Source organism: Hippoglossus stenolepis, chromosome 9, assembly GCF_022539355.2.
Source record: "Hippoglossus stenolepis isolate QCI-W04-F060 chromosome 9, HSTE1.2, whole genome shotgun sequence".
Lineage (NCBI taxonomy): Eukaryota > Metazoa > Chordata > Actinopteri > Pleuronectiformes > Pleuronectidae > Hippoglossus > Hippoglossus stenolepis.
The window spans coordinates 7,181,824-7,200,552 of record NC_061491.1 but is presented as its reverse complement, the minus strand read 5'-3'; the positions used below and the strand labels follow the sequence as shown (position 1 = coordinate 7,200,552).

At 41.9% G+C, this 18,729-nt stretch overlaps 1 protein-coding gene across 1 annotated transcript in view; it reads left to right on the top strand.

The window, feature by feature from the left end:
- The window catches only part of fbrsl1 (fibrosin-like 1), a 286,900-nt gene that overhangs the window by 73,168 nt on the left and 195,003 nt on the right, over positions 1–18,729 (top strand). The window contains 1 exon segment of the mRNA XM_035165724.2: positions 9,510–9,734. Within this exon segment, the coding sequence (XP_035021615.2) occupies positions 9,510–9,734 (225 nt within the window).

Genomic DNA, 18,729 nt, shown 5'->3' with positions numbered 1-18,729 from the left:
AAAGGATGCGGTTCATTTAATCCGCGTGCTAACCAATTATGCAACATTGATCACTGTAGAAATGTGTGCTTTCTCTTGTTCACAGCCTGATAAGCTCCTTGGCTCACAATGTGCTCTCTTTTCTCTCTGCGAGGCAATAACGCTCTGATTACATGCTTTGAGAGAAACAAGGGAGCCTGGGTAAATGATTGTAGGCTCTAAGTTAATCAAAGGTGTGTTTGATGTAGCTGACAGCAGCATTACATGGAAGGTGTGCGCCCGGCTGTCTCGGCGGAGCTTCACATGCGCGGGACTATAAAAGGCAGCGAGCGCGGCATGATTAAATCAATCCAGTCTAAATCATGACAAGTCAGAGTGATTTATCTGACATGCCAAGAGCTGCGGTAATGCGTACAGAATCAGTCCATCAGCTGAGCAATAAATCTGCACAACCACACCTCAGGCAGCTTAAAAGGAGCTAAACACAGCTGAAGCAACAAATGACTGTGCTGCTTTCTTGTCAAATGGAAAGATGAAAGAGTGCAGGATTTACTTTTTGAGTATTTACCTCCTTAAATAGCTTTCCAATCAGGGTTTAATAGAAAAGACCACTCCCGTTAATTAATAAATACCACTCAAAAAAAACGACAGGAATTTGCAGATCTATCGAAAAATGCCTCTCGTTGTTGGAAAAATTGCTGGATCCATCTCTGTCATCCTTCAATGAAAGTTCAAGTTAAATTTGCTCTTCCATGGCCCAGACTCCACCCTTCCACCAAGTTACAAAAAAATGTGTTCTATAGTTTTTACATAATCATGTGTAAACTTCCAGTCCTAGCAAAAACACAACCCAGGAAGGTATGTTTTGAAATTCCTGTACATGTTTATTTCTGTACAACTCTGAATAAAAACGCCTTCTCTCTCCCACGTTTAGAGCTAAGGGTGAGATTTCACACTGTCTGTACATGACATTGCATATCTTTAGTTTAGCTGCTTCTATTCTGACCTAAATATCCCCAGGAATTTATTCAGGAACAAATTTTCCCTTTTAAAAAATGTTCATGTTTACATTTCCACCACATTTTCTTATCGTCAAGTTGAATGATGAGATGTTTATTTAATTTATTAAACCGACAGTTTTTGGATCCCTTGTCATCTCTTTGTCGCACTGGATAATTTCAAGGAAGGTGTACCCTGCACAGCTCTTTGTGTCTGCTAAATAATTACTGGCCTTAGAAAGAAGAGCGTGCAGTGGAGAAAGTGCGATGATGTGCATTAGATACCTCCATCTCTCTTTCCACACCATGTCTATTTTTCTGCGCACCAGGCTCCATTTGTGAACTCCTTTGCCTTCTGGTTTATGCATGCCTCACGGAGACCCTCCTTAGCCTTTTGCAAGCATCTTCAGGCTTTGCTGACATTCCTCTTTGCAGAATGCATGAACCTTCCTCTGGGAGGTGCATGCGCTTCCACGGTGGATCTCAAGGCCCCGGCATAACCACGGAAAGCTGTGCACTTCATTGTTTCCAGCATGGAAACCTGTGTTGGATTTTATGCACTCATACCCATATACACATGCACACTCACACACACACACTTGAGTCCCCATGCAGCCTGGAGCGGCAACAAAGCTATCCCGTGCTGTTGCTAGGGTAACGTGGTCGGGTCAAACAAGTCGAGCAGTCTCTCCTGTTCCAGGCTCTGTCCGTCCTCCTCTACCTCTCCTCTTCCCCTTCGTCCTTGTCGTCTGCCCTCATCCCCACCCCCATCCCTCAGGCTCATCCTATCTTAAACCATTTCTTCTCCACTTTTTAGTCACTGTCACATTTCTGCCCCAGGTTGATCATAGTAAAATGAGAGAGATTCACCACTCAGATCACTGTCTAATTAAGATCTGTAAAAGGGAATGGCAGTCCCATTAATACTGAAAGATAAAGACTGCTCCTGGGAAATCATGAAGAAAGATTCAAAGTTAAATGTTTTTGACCATTCAGGTTGCAGTGCCACTGAGGGTTAATAGATTACATCATGCCTTTTCCATTTAGCAGCTCTTAAATGTGGGGTAACCGATTCTGGAGGATGACTGTTGATATTTGAACTCAAAACAAATACACCCCTCCCTTCACTGCTCCCACATAATGCTCCACCACATTCATTCACGGGCGATGCTAAGCTGAACCACTGATCTCAAAAGTTGAAAGTAGCCACCACAAACATTGGCAAAGGGGAAAACATAATACTTGTTAAATGTGAGCAAAGCAACCTCTTCATCCTCTTTTATCCTTCTCTTTTGTTGATCACAGTTGAAGCAGCTCACCCTTTTATTATTTTGTTACCTTCTTCTGGTTAACTGTTGTCCGTGGTGCTTGAGTACTTAGCATTTTGAGGGCTAGTGTGAAAAGGATTATGGGTGTGACTTCCTGTGAGACAGCTGTAGAGGCAGAAAGGCATGTCCAGTGGCTAATAGTAGTTGTTCCGTTGTGAAAGTTAGCAGTGTACGTTATCTTTTTCAGGTTCTCGTCCCATCCCTTGACAGCAGAAGGTTAGATGAATGATTGTATTATCTCATTTGAGATGTGACAGGCGATGTCGCCACATGTTTTATTTATAAATCCCTTTTTATGACCCTTTCCAAGAAAATCGCTGTTTCCAGTTCATAGACTTCCATCTCACCAACACTATACCATGAATACCCTTGTTGCTGATTGGCTGGAACAGTGTTGTGCTGTTAGGATCGTCCAGCTTTCTTTGATTCCCAAATACAGAGCTAGGGCTATATACAGTATAGTATATATATATATATATATACGATTTCTATTCCAGCACACACAGAACGTACAGCTACCGAACCGTGAGGAGATATGAGCAGAATTTGACAAAAAGTGAATTGGATTAGAATCACTTACTCCAACTTTAACTGAGATCATAAACAAAGCAGTAAAGAATCTACTTTGCATCAGTATTTTTTCCTTTCATAATGATATTCCACTGAATGGGTTTATTCATGTTATGTTTTGTTGCATTAAAAAAAACTCTTGTGGCCTTTGGCATATGGAAATTATACTAAAACTAAGCTGTTGGCATACTTACAGTGATGGATTACCCCTCCTCTCCTGGAGCTATTATAGATCTGTTGTCTGTGTGGTGCACTGTGAATAAATGGAAATGACACAGATAGACAATTAAAATGTGTTTTTTTACTGAGAGAAAACAGCAGATATGAGGCAGCTATGAGATCAGGAGCAGAGATTCAAAACCGAGTCTGATTTCTTGAGCTCAGACGTGATAATAAATAGAAGCCTGGCACATACAAAACCAGCATGAGAAGCATGACACACATTCTCACACCCAGACCCACATTCTTCTCTCAACCCATATTATGCACTGTTGAACTGGCATGAACTGTAACCAGTGTTTTGTTTTAGAATTACACATGAGGTCACAGAGGGACAGCAGAACAAAAGGGACTGCACGGATGGCTCTGCTTGTAATTTTGTCACATAAAATAAGATTAGTTCAGTTTTGTCCTGAGCAGGGGTCATTTGCTGTTATTATTTCCACTTAAAAACATCAGAAGAAATTAATTATTCAGTGAACAATGTAATGCCCTAAAACATGAGAGGTGTTTAACAAAGCACATCACCTCAGTTGGCCCGTATCAAAGCTTTTTAGAGGCAATGCAGTGAAAGAACCGAAGCCCACACGCACATTATTTTAAACGGTGTACAGCTGTAGCTGGAATGAAACGCCAAGCTGATGTTAAATGGAGCTGGAGTGAGAGAAAAAAACTCCTCCAAGTACCAATCTGTAGGCTCCAACACAACCTACCCAGTTTAAATAGCTTATTTATACAAACACACCCCTGGTGTCATGTCCTATCTGTGCTTTATTAGACAGTTTAAAGTGTTGGGGGGGAACAAGTAGTAGAGTGGTGTTATGAGTGAAAGGTCACATGATTCAAACTGACTTGAGAGTGTTGTTCTCCCTTGACTGTATGTGATACTCAGATGACCCAGAGACGTTTCAGGAGCAAAACAGGTTTCACACCGATTTAGAAACCAAGATATTGTAGTTATTACATTTGTCAGTTTGGTTAAACCACAAAGACGGAACATAACTGCACCTTTAGAGACATTCAACACTTGAACCTTTAAGAGTCTGGCAGTACCATTGATTTAAAGGTGGAAGACCACAACAGCATATTTGTGGCATCACTCTTTCTGTGATTAGAGGTTTTGCACCAGAATTAACTCTCAGTGTTTGGTGGAGTTTGCTATTATATTCTGAGGGTGGCAGGGGCACTTGGGCCAATCCCAGTTGACATTTGGCGAGAGGAGTGTTGCACCCTGGACAGGTCACCATTGTGTCTGAGGGCTTACATGCGGAGACAAACAACCATTCACACCTACGGCCAATTTAGTCTCCAATCTACCCAACCCAATTTGCATGTCTTTGTACTATTGGAGAAAGCTAAAGTACCCGGAGACAACCCACTCCAAACTCAACACAGAGAGAACCCAGTCAAGCCCGGAATCGAACCAGGAACCTTCTTGCTGTTATCTGTGCTGCACTGTGCACCAATATCTAGACTACAACTGGTGATATAAGGACAAAAAAGAACCCAGTGATGTTTCATGTAGCTCACTGAGTTGTCACAAGAAATAAATGTAATACAATAGCAGACACAGATTAACTTTGTTTTTCTTTAATATTTCCATCTACAGACCATACAGGGAAATGTAATTCCAATTTGAGGTCACTATTAGTGTCATCTTTACTTTAGATAATACTAATCTTCTATGATTTCTCTATGCAAAGGCTCTAAATCATTTTCACACACAAAGCCAATGTCAGTTCTCTTTTCAAATATTAAGTTCAACTGAAGATAAGAGTGTCAAGCTGTCACATTATCTTTGTAGTCCCTGTGTGTCTGTGTGTTTTCCACCTTGGCTGAATGAGACGGGTGATAACCACAGAGACACCCACCAGAATGCTAATAAGAGCATTTCCACACACTTTGTTGATTCCACCACTCGAAGCAGGATTGCTCACAATGGCATGTTTCTATTAATAAGTGAGCAGATGGGAAATTTCAAATTCCAAAGCCTGAATGTCATCATTATTGATGGACAGTCCTCAACGTAGCTCCTTCAAAGAAAAAAAAACACCTGATACTCAGCCTCTCCTGCTGTCAGGCTGTAGCTGCTTTGTCGGTCTAACAGCTCTATGAGAAGGCTCCTCAGGTTATGAATTGGATAAGTGGCCTGTTAATAGCGTCTGGTACCTCATGAGGAATTAATGTGTTGCCCTTGTGAGGTGAGAAGAGCTGCTGTGTGATGTCAGTGTCATGACACTAAATCCTCGCGTCAAAGCGGTGTCAGCCTTTTAGCTGTGTTAGCTGAGCAGTCTTATGTCCTATGTAAAAAAAATTGATGAAATTTCAGAATGAGCTGTGGAGATGAGAGATTGCGCATGTGACATAGGCATGTGCAAGAGGATATTCTTTTTTTTAAATCAGCTTTATTTGTTGTTAGGATTCACTTTATTGTTATTCACACACACACCCACACACAGACCCACACACACAAAACCGATGCATAATTAAAATGAAATTACGTAGCATCCAGCTCACAAATGCAGTTTAAAATGCTATTGGGTTTCTAAAGTAAATAAATGAGCTCAATATGTTACAAACAGACATTAGAAAGTGGTACACAACTGAATAAAATTGCACAAATTGAATGAATAGATAATTAAGATGTAAGTAAGATGTCAGAACTCTGAGCTCAATACAAAAAAAATATATTGTTTTAGAATTAACTAGCAGTCGTTTATTATGATTATATTATAATAATGAGAGTACATGTAATTTATATAGTGCTTTGAACAATTCTCAAAGACACTTAAAATAGGTTAAAAGCTGAGAGAGCATACGACTAGAAATATGAAATGTGCATCATTGAACAGGCATTAAAAGCAGTTCTGAAGAGCTGGGTTTTGAGCAATGTTTTGAAGGTGGGCGGGTCGGTGCAGTTTCAGAGGGAGGGGGCAGCTATAGAGAAGTTGTCTGTCACGGACGGCTGTGGCTGAAGGGTAGAGCGGTCGTCCTCCAACATGAAGGTCGGCAGTTCGATCCACAGTATTCCCCATCTGCATGCCGAGGTATCCTTGGGCAAGATGCTGAACCCCGAATTGCCCCTCATAGAACAAAAAAATGCTGCTAATAGATGCACTGTATGAATGTGTGTGTGAATGGGTGAATGTAAAACTGTACTGTAAAGTGCTTTGAGTGGTCATCAAGACTAGAAAACCGCTATATAAATACAAAACCATTTACCATTTACCCCTGTATTCTGATCTGAAGTCTATAGTGAATCTTCCTACAGTCAGCTAGTGTCGTATCCAGTCTTAAATAAGTATCAAGGCGATTTGTTTCCCTCTTAAGTAGTGAGAAGTAAATCTCTTTCACAGAAACACGTGTTTCCAAACAGCTTCTCCCGGGAGCCTGGGAATTGTACCAGCGAGTAAGAGAAAAAAGACGCTCTTCAGCTCCAAACATGTTCAGTGTAGCACAAAGTAATTTATGCCAAGACTCCTGGACTAGAACATCATAATGAAGGTGTTTGTGTGGGTGGTTTTAGGATCCTTGGGCTCTTCCAATTAAAGTGTACTTACACTTAGCTTGTACTTACATTTTTTTTGTAGTGCCTGACAAGCGCTCACCTCTTGTCACAGAAGGTGTCATTCATTAGCGGTTATGTGACTAATGCTCTCAGCTAATGTGCTAGCCATCTGCTAACCTCCCACCCTCGGAGCCAATAATTTGATTATTCAAACGTAGTGCTGAGCTAGCTGTGGTCAGGCCGAGCGCTGCTGGCTGTGAACAGATGTTGACACGTGAACTAGCAGCCCTCAGCCTTGAACTCCGCACAGCTTCAAGCAGCGCAGCCGTCGTCCTCTGCCACTCAGACACACAGTGATATCCAGCGGCAGGCTTTACCAGGCAGGGGCGCGTCACCAGCTCCACTCGGGCCTGATGCGATCTGGAAATAAGACGCAGCAGAAGGCCAGAAGAAGAAGGAGGAGGAGGTTACAATTCCATCACTAGGCAGCTGGGTTTTCCACGGGATGACTGGTGTGTGTGTGTGTGTGTGTGTGTGTGTGTGTGTGTGTGTGTGTGTGTGTGTGTGTGTGTGTGTGTGTGTGTGTGTGTGTGTGTGTGTGTGTGTGTGTGTGTGTGTGTGTGTGTGTGTGTGTGTGTGTGTGTGTGTGTGTGTGTGTGCGCTCTTGTACAGCTATCTTTGTGAGGACCAGTTTGAGCCTACAACCTACGGAGTGAGGACATTTTGGGAAAGTGAGGACATTTTGGCCGGTCCTCACTTTGTGACCCCCCCCTTTAATAGACTGGTTTAATAGGGGTTAAGACTAGGTTTTAGGGTTAGGGTTAGAATTAGGTTTGGGTTAGTGTTAGGCATTTAGTTTGGATGGTTAGGGTTAGGGTAAGGGCTAGGGAATGCATTATGCCAATGAGTGTCCTCACTAAGATAGCTGTAGAAACATGAATGTGTGTGTGTGTGTGTGTGTATGTGCGTCAATTTGTTTGCGTGCCTCTTCAATATATCATGTTGTCCTTAAGTTTGCCCACACTGCCAAAGAATCTAGAGCTTGACCTCGGCTGTATGACTAATGCCACGTTCATCTGTGGGAGGATGGAATGAAGGAAGTAGTGGGAAGGATTCCCATGTTTTTGACTGTCAAGCTTTTCAGTGGAGCTGCCAGTCCAGAAGCAAAACACGAAGTAGAAAAAAAGCGAGAAAACCACACAGTCAAACCTTTAGTATGTCAAAAGTAACAAACCAGGTGCTCTGGTGTGCCTTGCTATAATTTTCCTGCCAAGGTTGTGACATGATGTGAAAGTAATGTTATAGTGTTCTGCGAACTCTGACACATTCACTGTGGGTCATGTGTCATTGAAATTGATTGAAGTTGTAGCGAAGTAGCTTGATTTAGCATCTAGTGGTCGTAAAGTGAGCTGGAGGAGAGGTATCATGCATTTCCAAATTGTGTTTGAATTCCAATAAACAAACACTAATTTCATATATAGGCTGTAACTGAAGCTTGAAAGGAATGATTAGTTAAAGGGGGAAATTGTTTGGTCATAGTGTAAGTGTACAGCAACTATGTTCTCTCTAGTGTGTGTTAAAGAAGCACTTCATATCATAAGCTCATTATATCGGAGCCATAAAGTGATTATGGGCTCCAGTCAGGCATTGTACTGCTGTTGACAGGATTAAACATTTTAGAGAGAGGGAGAGGGAGAGAGTGAGAGTGAGCGTCGCTGCTCTTTGCTCGAGTGTTTGCTTGCTTTGTATGAGCCGGTATTGAAAAGGGATGCGTGCTTGACTGTTTGCCAGCTGTGGCACAACCTCACTCCGTTCTTTTACACATTCATCTCCTGCCAGTCCGTCTGTCTGACAGATATCTGTCTGCTGCAGCAGGGTGGTTTTTCATAGACCTGGCTTCACCTGGTGTTCAATTGGTTAAATCAATCAATCGATAACACTTTACTTGTATGGCACCTTTCTTACAGGGTAGTACAGTTGACAATTGAGAGATGAGCCAAGAATGAGACAAAACAAATAAAAATGCTGACAATGACCAGCTGTAATAACAATGAAGGAACAAGTCAATAAAAGGGGATACAAACATATAATAACTAGAATGTCACTGAGTAGAGTTGGTACCTCCTCCAAGGCCCAGTAGTCCCCTTTAATTCATTTAATTAAAGAGTTAATCAAGCTCCAAATTTCACACACTCATAAATATCAGTCCTCTAAAGATGTTGTGTTTTAATCAAGATTTGTGAATTATTCTTTGAAAACGGCCACACAATGTAATTAACTAGTACCTGTAGGTGTCACATAAAGGCACTAGTTCCAAAGTATCAAGTTTAAAAGAATGGAAGTAAAGTGTAAATAGCAATGAATTTGTACTAGGTATAGTACTTGAGTCACTTTAAGACACTGAGGATTTCATAGATTGAGATTCCATAGCAGAAGGAATATACAGTACACCCAGACAGGGGGGGGAATATAACCTCCTTGGCAGAGGTAATAATATTATTAACACACTGATTTAGAAGACAACATTTAGAAGCAAGATTCAAGGAAATCCTTGAGGCTCCAAAAGCAGCAACTCTCTCTTGTCAGTGTGGTATTGATTAGTAGCTGTGTCACTGCAGCTCAAGTGCAGAATTCCTATAAGTAATGAGGGCTTTTAAAAAAATGGCCAAAGTAATGTCTGTGAGCAAAAGGTTATACAGCTTCCACTAACACTGTCTTCTTGAATTTTAATCATTTTGACTTTTATTCCAAAGACACATATCATAAGTGACTACAGTAGCAGTTTTTAGCTATTTATGCATTGGCTGCTCCACTGTATGTATCATCTGTATGTATCTGTCCATATTTATACACGCATTCTAATTTATTCATGTAGATGTCTAATCAGCTGTCTACTTCCTCCTGCAGAAGAAGACCAGGGTTGTGAAGACACAGGAGAAGAAGGAGAGGTGGAAGGAGAAAAAGGTGGCGAAGCGGCAGAAGAAGGAAGACGAGAAGGTGGTGGAAGAAGAGGAGAATGTCCAGCCCGTGCTGGATCCGCTGGAGAACGGCTTCCTCAATCACGCCCAGCGGGAGCAAGAGAGGATGAATGAGCGGCTGCTGAAGAAGACGTACTCCAAGAAGAACAAAATGGTCAGTCACATATTTACAAGTAAATCTTGTTTGGAGAAGCTCAACAAGTGTTACATGCATGGACCACTGGTTTGTGCTTCGGATAAAATTAAAGAGAAGTTGGCTTTTTGGCTTTTACACAACTATTCTTTAACAAGGAAGGACAGACTTTTTTTCCACATATATTCTTTCCATCCAGCTGACATCTGCTCCTCATTCACTGTAACGTGGAAAAAAAGATCTTTGGGGAATTTTCCAAAAGAGTTGAGCAGCATGAACAGTCTCTTACACCATCGTCAGGTGTGATTTGACATATTCTTGTGTCAGCAGGGACTTTGTACCATGGTAGTTAAGAGATAACTTCACCTCTTTGAAACCACTTGAGTAGCCTCGATCTGTGCACCATCAAACCACAGGTCAGTGTTCAGAAGAGGAGAAACTCACTTTCTTCAAATCCACCTGCTGAAGGCTGTCATGTGGAGTTTTCCCCCATTAGGAGCTGTCAAAAAATTGACTTTACATTGCCTCAGTCATTTTGAAAATGATGTGTGTCATTATGTCATTTTTTTATCAGTTATCGTTTTTTATGTTTGAAATAGAATTGGAACACCACTCGCTACTTCATCAGCAGCTAACCGTTATTACAGTGACAATAACAACCGTTATCAACCAACATTATGATATTGACACATCTGACAACTGCAGGACAGATGGGACATATTAATCTATTGATCAATACATAGTCAGTCGGCGTGTTTAGTTATTTAAATGTAACGTCAGTCATGTCCATAGAAACTTCCATAGAAATGAGCAGGGAAGTTTTTTTCAAACTTTATTTACTGGGCATGGGAGCAACAGACGTTACTCGTTACTCTCTCTCAGACTGTTTACTTGCTTGTTTTGACGGTGTGAATAGCGATTATCCTGAAACGCTTGTCACAGCGATTCAATGACATTTCCATTTGTTACTGGATTAAAGTAAGATATTCCGCTGGATTTAAACATTTTCTCATGGTTATTGTGCAAGATTTCATACTTGCATTTATGAGCATTTTACCCGCTCTGTTAGTAAAGCATTGGGGAACGTCCGTCCACTCCGTTGTTTTTAGGGGGGGTTCTGAATGCACTATGGTTGAAGGGGTGTTTGAAGGGATAGAGGGCCACTACCCCAACATTACATAGAGAATGGGACAACACTAGCTCTTCATGGCCATGCGCAAAACAAAGAGGTAGGGCCAAGTGGTAAGGCGTAGCTTTGACGAGAGGGCTGATGGGAGGGGGCGGGGTGTATCAGAGTGCAGCCTGCTCTTGCCAGCTTTTCAGGATTACCAACAGCAGCAGTTACCTTTTGCGTCATTGTATCTGGATCTTTAATAATGCTGTATTCAAAATGCATCCGTGTTAATGTACTTATTTAATTAGTGGTTCTGGAAATGAAACCTTTCCTCACTTGTTGTTTAAGGTGAAAGCTCTTTCTGTTCTTCCCCATGATTCTGCTGACTGCCACTACTATCTACTACTATCAATCAATCAATCAAATTTATTTTTTTTCATGTTCATAGATGCTGCGAGTACCTGAACACATCAACAAAACTAAAATATTGACATCATTGATAAGAAGAAATGTGATCATGCAGTCACTTGCTGAGGCCCAGTGGATTACTTGCACTTGTCTATTTACAAATGTATTTGCTTGGTGGTGACAGCACTTTGTTCTATTTTTAAGCGAAGCAAAGTTTGAATAGAGTTCAGCAAAACCCTGAGCACAGCAGTGACACTGCAGCTAATACAGTGGTGAGGACACACAACAGCAGCCTGTAACAATAGCAGCAGAGTGGTTAATACCCAGACTGTATTGTAGGTTGTTACGAGACAAACGGAACTGGCTTGCTATTATTAAATGCTAGGCCTACTTTCATTGCTCGCTCCTTCAACTAACATTTAATTCAGTCCCTGCAGTGTATGTGATTTACTTGAAACGTATGCCTCACTTACCTATGTGGAGGCAGACTGTCTGATAAGGGAGAGGTCTTCCACCAGCAGACCAGTGAACCACGACGCTGCCCATTGGGCATCCCCTTCAGCCACGCCAGGCTCCAAGCTCTGCCAGCTCCGACGCTGTCGTATGGTTTCAGTTCATAAGTGATGGGGCAGTGTCCCCGTCAGTGTAAAGTAATGTCGTGAAATAGAATCTGTGCTCTGGCTAACTGTCACCAGAGTGGTGTCTTGGCTCGAGGTCTGTTAGGTTGCCACGCGCCATCAGCTGCTGTTGCACTCCTTGGTCTCTCAGGTGTGTGTCGCTGTCAGGTGTGTTGAGTTGTCCCCTGAAAGGGGAGTTAACTCCCAAACATAGATAAACAAACCTCCTAATGAGTAAAAACAGAGGTGCACTATGGGAGTTTTAGGACTTGCTAAAAGAGAGAAACACTGTCATGGGCAAGAGTCAGTTCAACAACATTAGGGCATTACTGAGGTTGACATATTTGGGCGGATGTAGGGGAGGGTCGTCCATTATTCAGAGGGTAAGTGGTTCGACCCCTGGCTCCTCCGTTCCACGGTTAGAGGTGTCTCAGTGCAAGACACTGAACCCCAAGCTGCCCCTCACAGCTGTGGGCTGCACATAGATGCACTCTATGCATGTGTGAATGGATGAATGGCAAAACTGGACTGTAAAGCACTTTGAAGCAAAGAAAAGCACTATATAAGTACAGACCTTCTACCATTTATGACTTATGTTTGTGTTTCATGAAGGGATTGTTGTCACACTGCTTTCAGGTGGGTTCAAACTGCCACCCTACCCTTGTTTTCCTCTCCTGACTGCAGAAGTGGCTCTCTGTTTGTTTATGCAGATACAGCTCTGCCAATATCCCCAGCTTCAAGCACACTGCTGAGCCCACAGACCCAGAGTCTGTCCCAGCGAGATAGCCCATCTATGTGTTAACAGTTTGTTTAAATGGGAGGATGTTTTTATGCTCCTGTCTGAGGCCAAGATCCACCATAGTGCTGTTGAGGATAAGAGGGGGAAATGTAGCCAGGAAGCCAAACTAAATAATGAGGCTGTGTAGCCCGGAGGTCTCCTCCACAGACAAAAATATCTCTCCTGATAAGATTTCCTCAGGAAGTTAACATGGCTGAAAATGAGTTTGGCTGTGATATTTAGTTTGCTAAGCGACAGTTGGAAATTATGTATTTAGCTGAGGCTCTCATTCACATTGTAAGGGCAGCAGGCTGCAATTAATTCAAGCAGATCTACATTACATTCCAGATAATAAGTTCATTACATCAGCAAACTGCTGCTGTCATGAAAACCATAGAACTTCTGCTGAGCTGAGTCTCATATTCGACATTAACTTCCTCTGAAGATTTACTGCACATGCTCCCTATGAGATTAAAATAGAAGAGAGATTTTGAAATCAGCCCAAAACCCACGCTGTTTTGTTCTTATTTTTCTACCAAGATATTGTCCCTGGAACACATAATATGAAAGTAAAGAATCCGATACGCTTTATCTAGTGTCTTACATATGCTGTATTGTTTTTTTTTGCTTTCCAAGTAAGATTACTGCATATTGAGAAACATTATTCGCCATGTTTTAATGAGCCTTTAGTGCAGCTTGAAATAATGGGGCTGAGGCGCATCCAAAAATGCTCTTGCCTTCAGATTATACGAGAGGAATGCAATGCCAAATACTACTCGAAGTGCACAGAAGAGGTCATGGTGACAATCCAGCAGCAGTTCTCCACATGTTGCACCAGTCATGAGGTCAACACAACACAACACAGAAAAAGCTCTGTTCTGTAAATTCTACAAAAGTGCAGCTATGTGGTTTTTATGTGACAGCAGCTATATTGTCTCAGGCAGAGCCTCTGAGTGAATGAATGACTCCTCAGCTCCTCAGAGCAACATTTTACTTTGGTCAAGGCACATTGACCCCACGCGTTGTTCCAAGTCCCCTAAAAAAAAAGAAAACACCTCAGTCTTGTGATCCGTAGATAACCGGAGACATCTCCCTTCCCAACTGTCTGATCGATAAACCGCTGCTTACTTCCTCTGTCCTGGTTCTTCCCTGTTGCTCTCACTTAACGTCTCTTCTTTCCTTCTTTTATCAGTTGCTCGCTTTAATCTTCGTCTTGGTTTTAGGTGCAGAGATCAAGCACCAAAGGTATCTTTCAACCTGCCCGTGGCTTTAGTCCCCTGAATACAAGAGCTAAAATATGCCTTTAATATTTAACTACAACTCTCGATTCCCAGCTACATTATTATTATTGTTGTGAGAACCAACAATTACGCTGTGAAACAACACCATCCAGTTCCAGTCATAATCACAGTGCTGATTAATGAGGCTAATGAGATGATCGTGTTGCATAACTAATAAATTATAGATAACACAATGAATTATGAAGCAGTGGAACTGCACCTTTGAATAAGCATGTTTTACAAGCTGAATGGATCCTCTGAGTTATTGTTTTATCCCACAACCACCAGCTCTTATAACATAATAACAGGAATTTGTTACTACACGACCAAACCAACGTCTGCTGAAGGTCTTGCCGAGCCTGTTTACTAACCTGCCTCATGCAAATCCTCTGTGGGAGCTGATGATCAATACGATTGATTTTCGTCCTGTTTATCCTCACAAATACAGACGCATGTCCTCAGGTTATTGTGTTATATGGGAGGGAGGTGTTCCTAGATTCACTCTTAGTGCGTCCAGTGTCTAAAGATTGAGTGTTTGCTCACTCGCTGCTGTTTAAAAAGTGTGTACCTTTCAAAGAATTGTTACCCTGATGGCAGAGCAGCTTATGATCATCACGGCCGCTGTAAAAGTCAAACTCCAAAGCTTCATTTTATTTTTGTAAGTCTGAAGTGACTATTTAAGAGCAAGTGCTCAGAGTAAAAGAGCTTAAGAAAGATCAATGTTATAATTTCAAGCATCCTAAGTGTATCTGATAGATGTAATCGCATGCATATAAACATGTCTGTCTGCAGATGGACTGGGCTTCATTGAGGAGTGGATTTTATCGACCATAGAAAATGTCCTCGGCCGCAGCAGCAACACACTCTGTTGCAGTCATGTGTTTGTTTAATGTTCACAGTTGTGTTTGCTAGCTAGTTACTTTACGCATGGTAGTGTTGATGCACTGTTTACAAATGAAGTCCTGATGTAGATCCTTCCATGCAACAAAACAGACGTGCACACATTAAGACTGTATTCAACTGTGGACGACACAGAGCAGCCACCTGGGCTTTAAAGCGGGTGTTTATATAAAACAGTGATTTCCTCCCTAATCTGATGTGAAATCGAGGTGAGAGGGTTATTTACGGCTTTGAAAGCTCTTACAGGAACTGATATGGAGTGCATATCCATATCAGTTTTCCCTCCATATTTTTCTCTACCTTGCTGTCGCTCCAGTCAGTAGCTGTCTCCACCTCATGTCACCGCTATGATCCGCAGGCGAGGTGATGCGCTGCTCTGCTCAAAGCACCCTGGGGTGCAATGAAGCTCACCGCAGGACAGGAGCTGCTCTGTCAAGGCAGAGTTTGACACTTCTTCTTCGATAAGAAGATCGATCTTCTTATCGATCTGATAAGAAGACCTCCAGACTTGTGTGTGTGTGTGTGTGTGTGTGTGTGTGTGTGTGTGTGTGTGTGTGTGTGTGTGTGTGTGTGTGTGTGTGTGTGTGTGTGTGTGTGTGTGTGTGTGTGTGTGTGTGTGTGTGAGAAACACATGTTTTCGAAGGACGAGGAGCAGGGTTGCAGCAATACCCTGGTTTCACAGTTTACCAAGCTATAAAAATTGCTGATTACCAAACATTGTGTGTTTGCTAATTACTGGTATTCCATGTTGCAGAAAGGAAATGGCAGAGAGAAGCCATAAGCCTGGGATCACTTTGAAAACATCAGACGTTTGAGCATTCAGGGTTCATCTCTGTTGACTCTGTAACCTCTGATATATAGACACACATTGACCCTGATCTGACCCCATGAAGTAACACACACTAACTATCCTGGCTCACAGGGCTCGCAGTAATTAGTGAATGTGTGAGTCTCTTATCAGCAACTATATTGATCACAGTTTGGAACTTCTCAGTATTTTAGGTTTTTACTACTCAAATCAGAAAATAATAATAATTATAAGTTGCCAGTATTGGGTAACATTTTGTCACAAAAATGAATATATATATATAAATGAATTTGTGAAAAAAGAAGCACAGGTGAATTTTATCTTAGTATCAAGATAAAAAAACTCAACACTGACTTTCATACACATGGGTCAGTTATCCATGAAACTTCAGACACTTCCTGCTTAACTAATCGGCTGTTTGAAGGTCAGCATCAACCAAAACACAGTTAGTCGTTTGCCTCAGCCATCTTGGAAATCAACAGAAGACACACACAAACACACTCACAGCAAAAACATAATCAAAACAAGTAAATCAATATCACACGTTTGTCATTTACATTATAGGTTATTGCTTCATATAACATTTGTTAAGGTGAATAACCAAAAGAGACCACACCAGTCTGGGTGGTGGTTTGCACTGTCTCCTCACAGCAAGGTGGAACCTCTGTGGAACCTCTGTGGAACCTCTGTGGAACCTCTGGGTCTTTCTGTCTGGAGTTTGCAGATTCACCTGTCTTTACGGGTACTGGTGCTTCCTCCTACATTCTAAAAACATAAATGTTACAGTACTTGGTAATGTAAAGTAATTGGATGTTAGCCTGAGTGGCTGTGCTGGGTGTGTCCAGATGTCAGCTGGCATTGGCTCCAGCCCCATCCCCCTACCCCCATAGCTAATGGTGTAGTGGTAAAGCTAATGGATGGATAGATGGATGGCTGGATTCTCTGCTGGAGGATACCAGAAGAAAAAAAAAGCTTGCAGGATACACAGCAACATGGCTTTGACCTTCAGCATGCTTCAACTGGGAATCATGAATAACACATAATGCTGACTTGCTCAAGCGACACTGAAAGCCACACATGCACGTCACATCACCTTGCCTTGTCTGTCCATTAGTGCAGTGCTTTGCCCTGTGCAGCACACACCCCGCTAACAATGTCGTATATGTAAACACCTCTGGACACTCCACTCTATTATTCTAACCCCCCCTCAGGCAAAGCCCTCACTATCATACTGGCCTGCGGACATGGAGCCAGTGTCTTGCATGCGTCTGTCAGACTGGAGCTGCTCTGGGATTACAGCCCTGGCTTCATATCTAGGTGTGTTTATAAGCAGTAAGCCAGCCGGAGACAGATCAGATTAGGTGGGGCATTAACAGTGCACTGGAGCATAGTTCAGGGGCAGCCTCAGAGCCGCGATGCCCATCGGCAGTGGGGCGGTGGTAACGGCCAGGCGATCAGGATGACTGATAACAGCCGGCTGGTTGTTATCTGGGGACCAGCGACCCTGAGCGGTAGCAGCTCGGCTCAGGAGACGCCCAGCAGACAATATCTCTCCTGGCTAACCTTGCTTCCAGCCAATTTCAGCTGGAGATAAAGGTGAATCATCTCCACCTGGTCAAGTCACTGAGCTGCAATGTACTGCTGTTGACTTTATTTCAAGTAAAAAAAACAAAAACGTTTATTCTTCTTTTGACACAAAACCTTTAAAACAGCAAATGTCATACGTTGATAGATACATCAGAACAACTTCCCTATCAATATAGTGAAGATATAAAGATTTTCCATTTACGGTATTTGAAATCAGCCTCTTTTTTTTTTTTCTCCACCTCAAATAAATATTTACTCCACTTATTCTCCTGAGGCTTACACCCTTTGCTCAATTTGCTATAATCTGCTTTTAATGTTGTGGTTGATCTTGGAACTGAAACGCTATCTGCTGCTGCACCTGTAATGAGATCAGCACTAAAATATGAAAACCTCGATGTAATTATGTGGTTGGAAGCTTGTAAGAGGCAACGTGATAGAAGAGGCCTGTACTCCTTTCACTCAGGTGAACGCTGCAATTTAACAAAGAGCATTATTAGATGAGTGGATAATGAGGCACGCTGCAGAGGTGTCTGCAGGCATGGAATATGCAAGAGTGTGTGTGTTTGTGTAGGGGGGGGGGGTAACTTGTAATAGACCTTGACAGATCAATTAGATAGCTGCTTGAAATGAACATGCACATGATGCATGATCACATGGCAGATAATTGTCTTTACCACATCAAAGTAAGCAGAGGAACACACACACACACAAATCCCTGTGTGAGACAAAGATAAATGACAAGAGAGAGACTTTCAATAAAAACGATATCAGATTATTTATATTTCGATAAAATAAAAGAATATACACAAGCTCACGCACTTATGAGAGACTCTGAAAATCATAATTTCCCTGATGAACAATTCCCGATATTTTAGAAAATACGATTGTCTGTCTTTTGTGCATAGTTTATTCTTGACATCACAATGGGCTTCTTCTGAATTGAAACCCTTGTTTGCAGTGTTGTATAACAGAGGTGATTGTGTGTATCCTATTATATTAAGCATTATTTAAAGCAAAGTGGCCTAATTAGGCACTATATCATTTTATAGAACATTATAAAAGGCTGAACTTGTTAATTGCTCTGTACTTTGTACGTTTTTTTATTTATTTTTGTTATAGATTATGAAACCTCTTTCCTGCATGTAATTAAACACCACTGTAGTACTTTCCTGCAGGGAACCTCAACAGCAGTGGCTGATAAACTAGTATGACTTTCCTTACAAACCAACTTCCCAGTTGTACCAGGATTTGAACCAGTAACCTTATCCAGATCATATTCCCCAAATTGTTGTTTTCCTAAAGTGGTTAAAGCATCCATCCATTCATCCATCATCAATACTGCTCATCCTGTAAGGATCTCAATAGCTGACATCGGGCTAGAGGTGGGAAACACCCTGGAACGGTCGGCAGAGTATCATAGGGCCACCATTAAGAGACCAGGTTAAACCAGTGTGAATTAAAAGTAAAGTAAAAGCCAGCAGTTTAAGAACAAATAATCATATTTTGCATTGATCATATAGAACT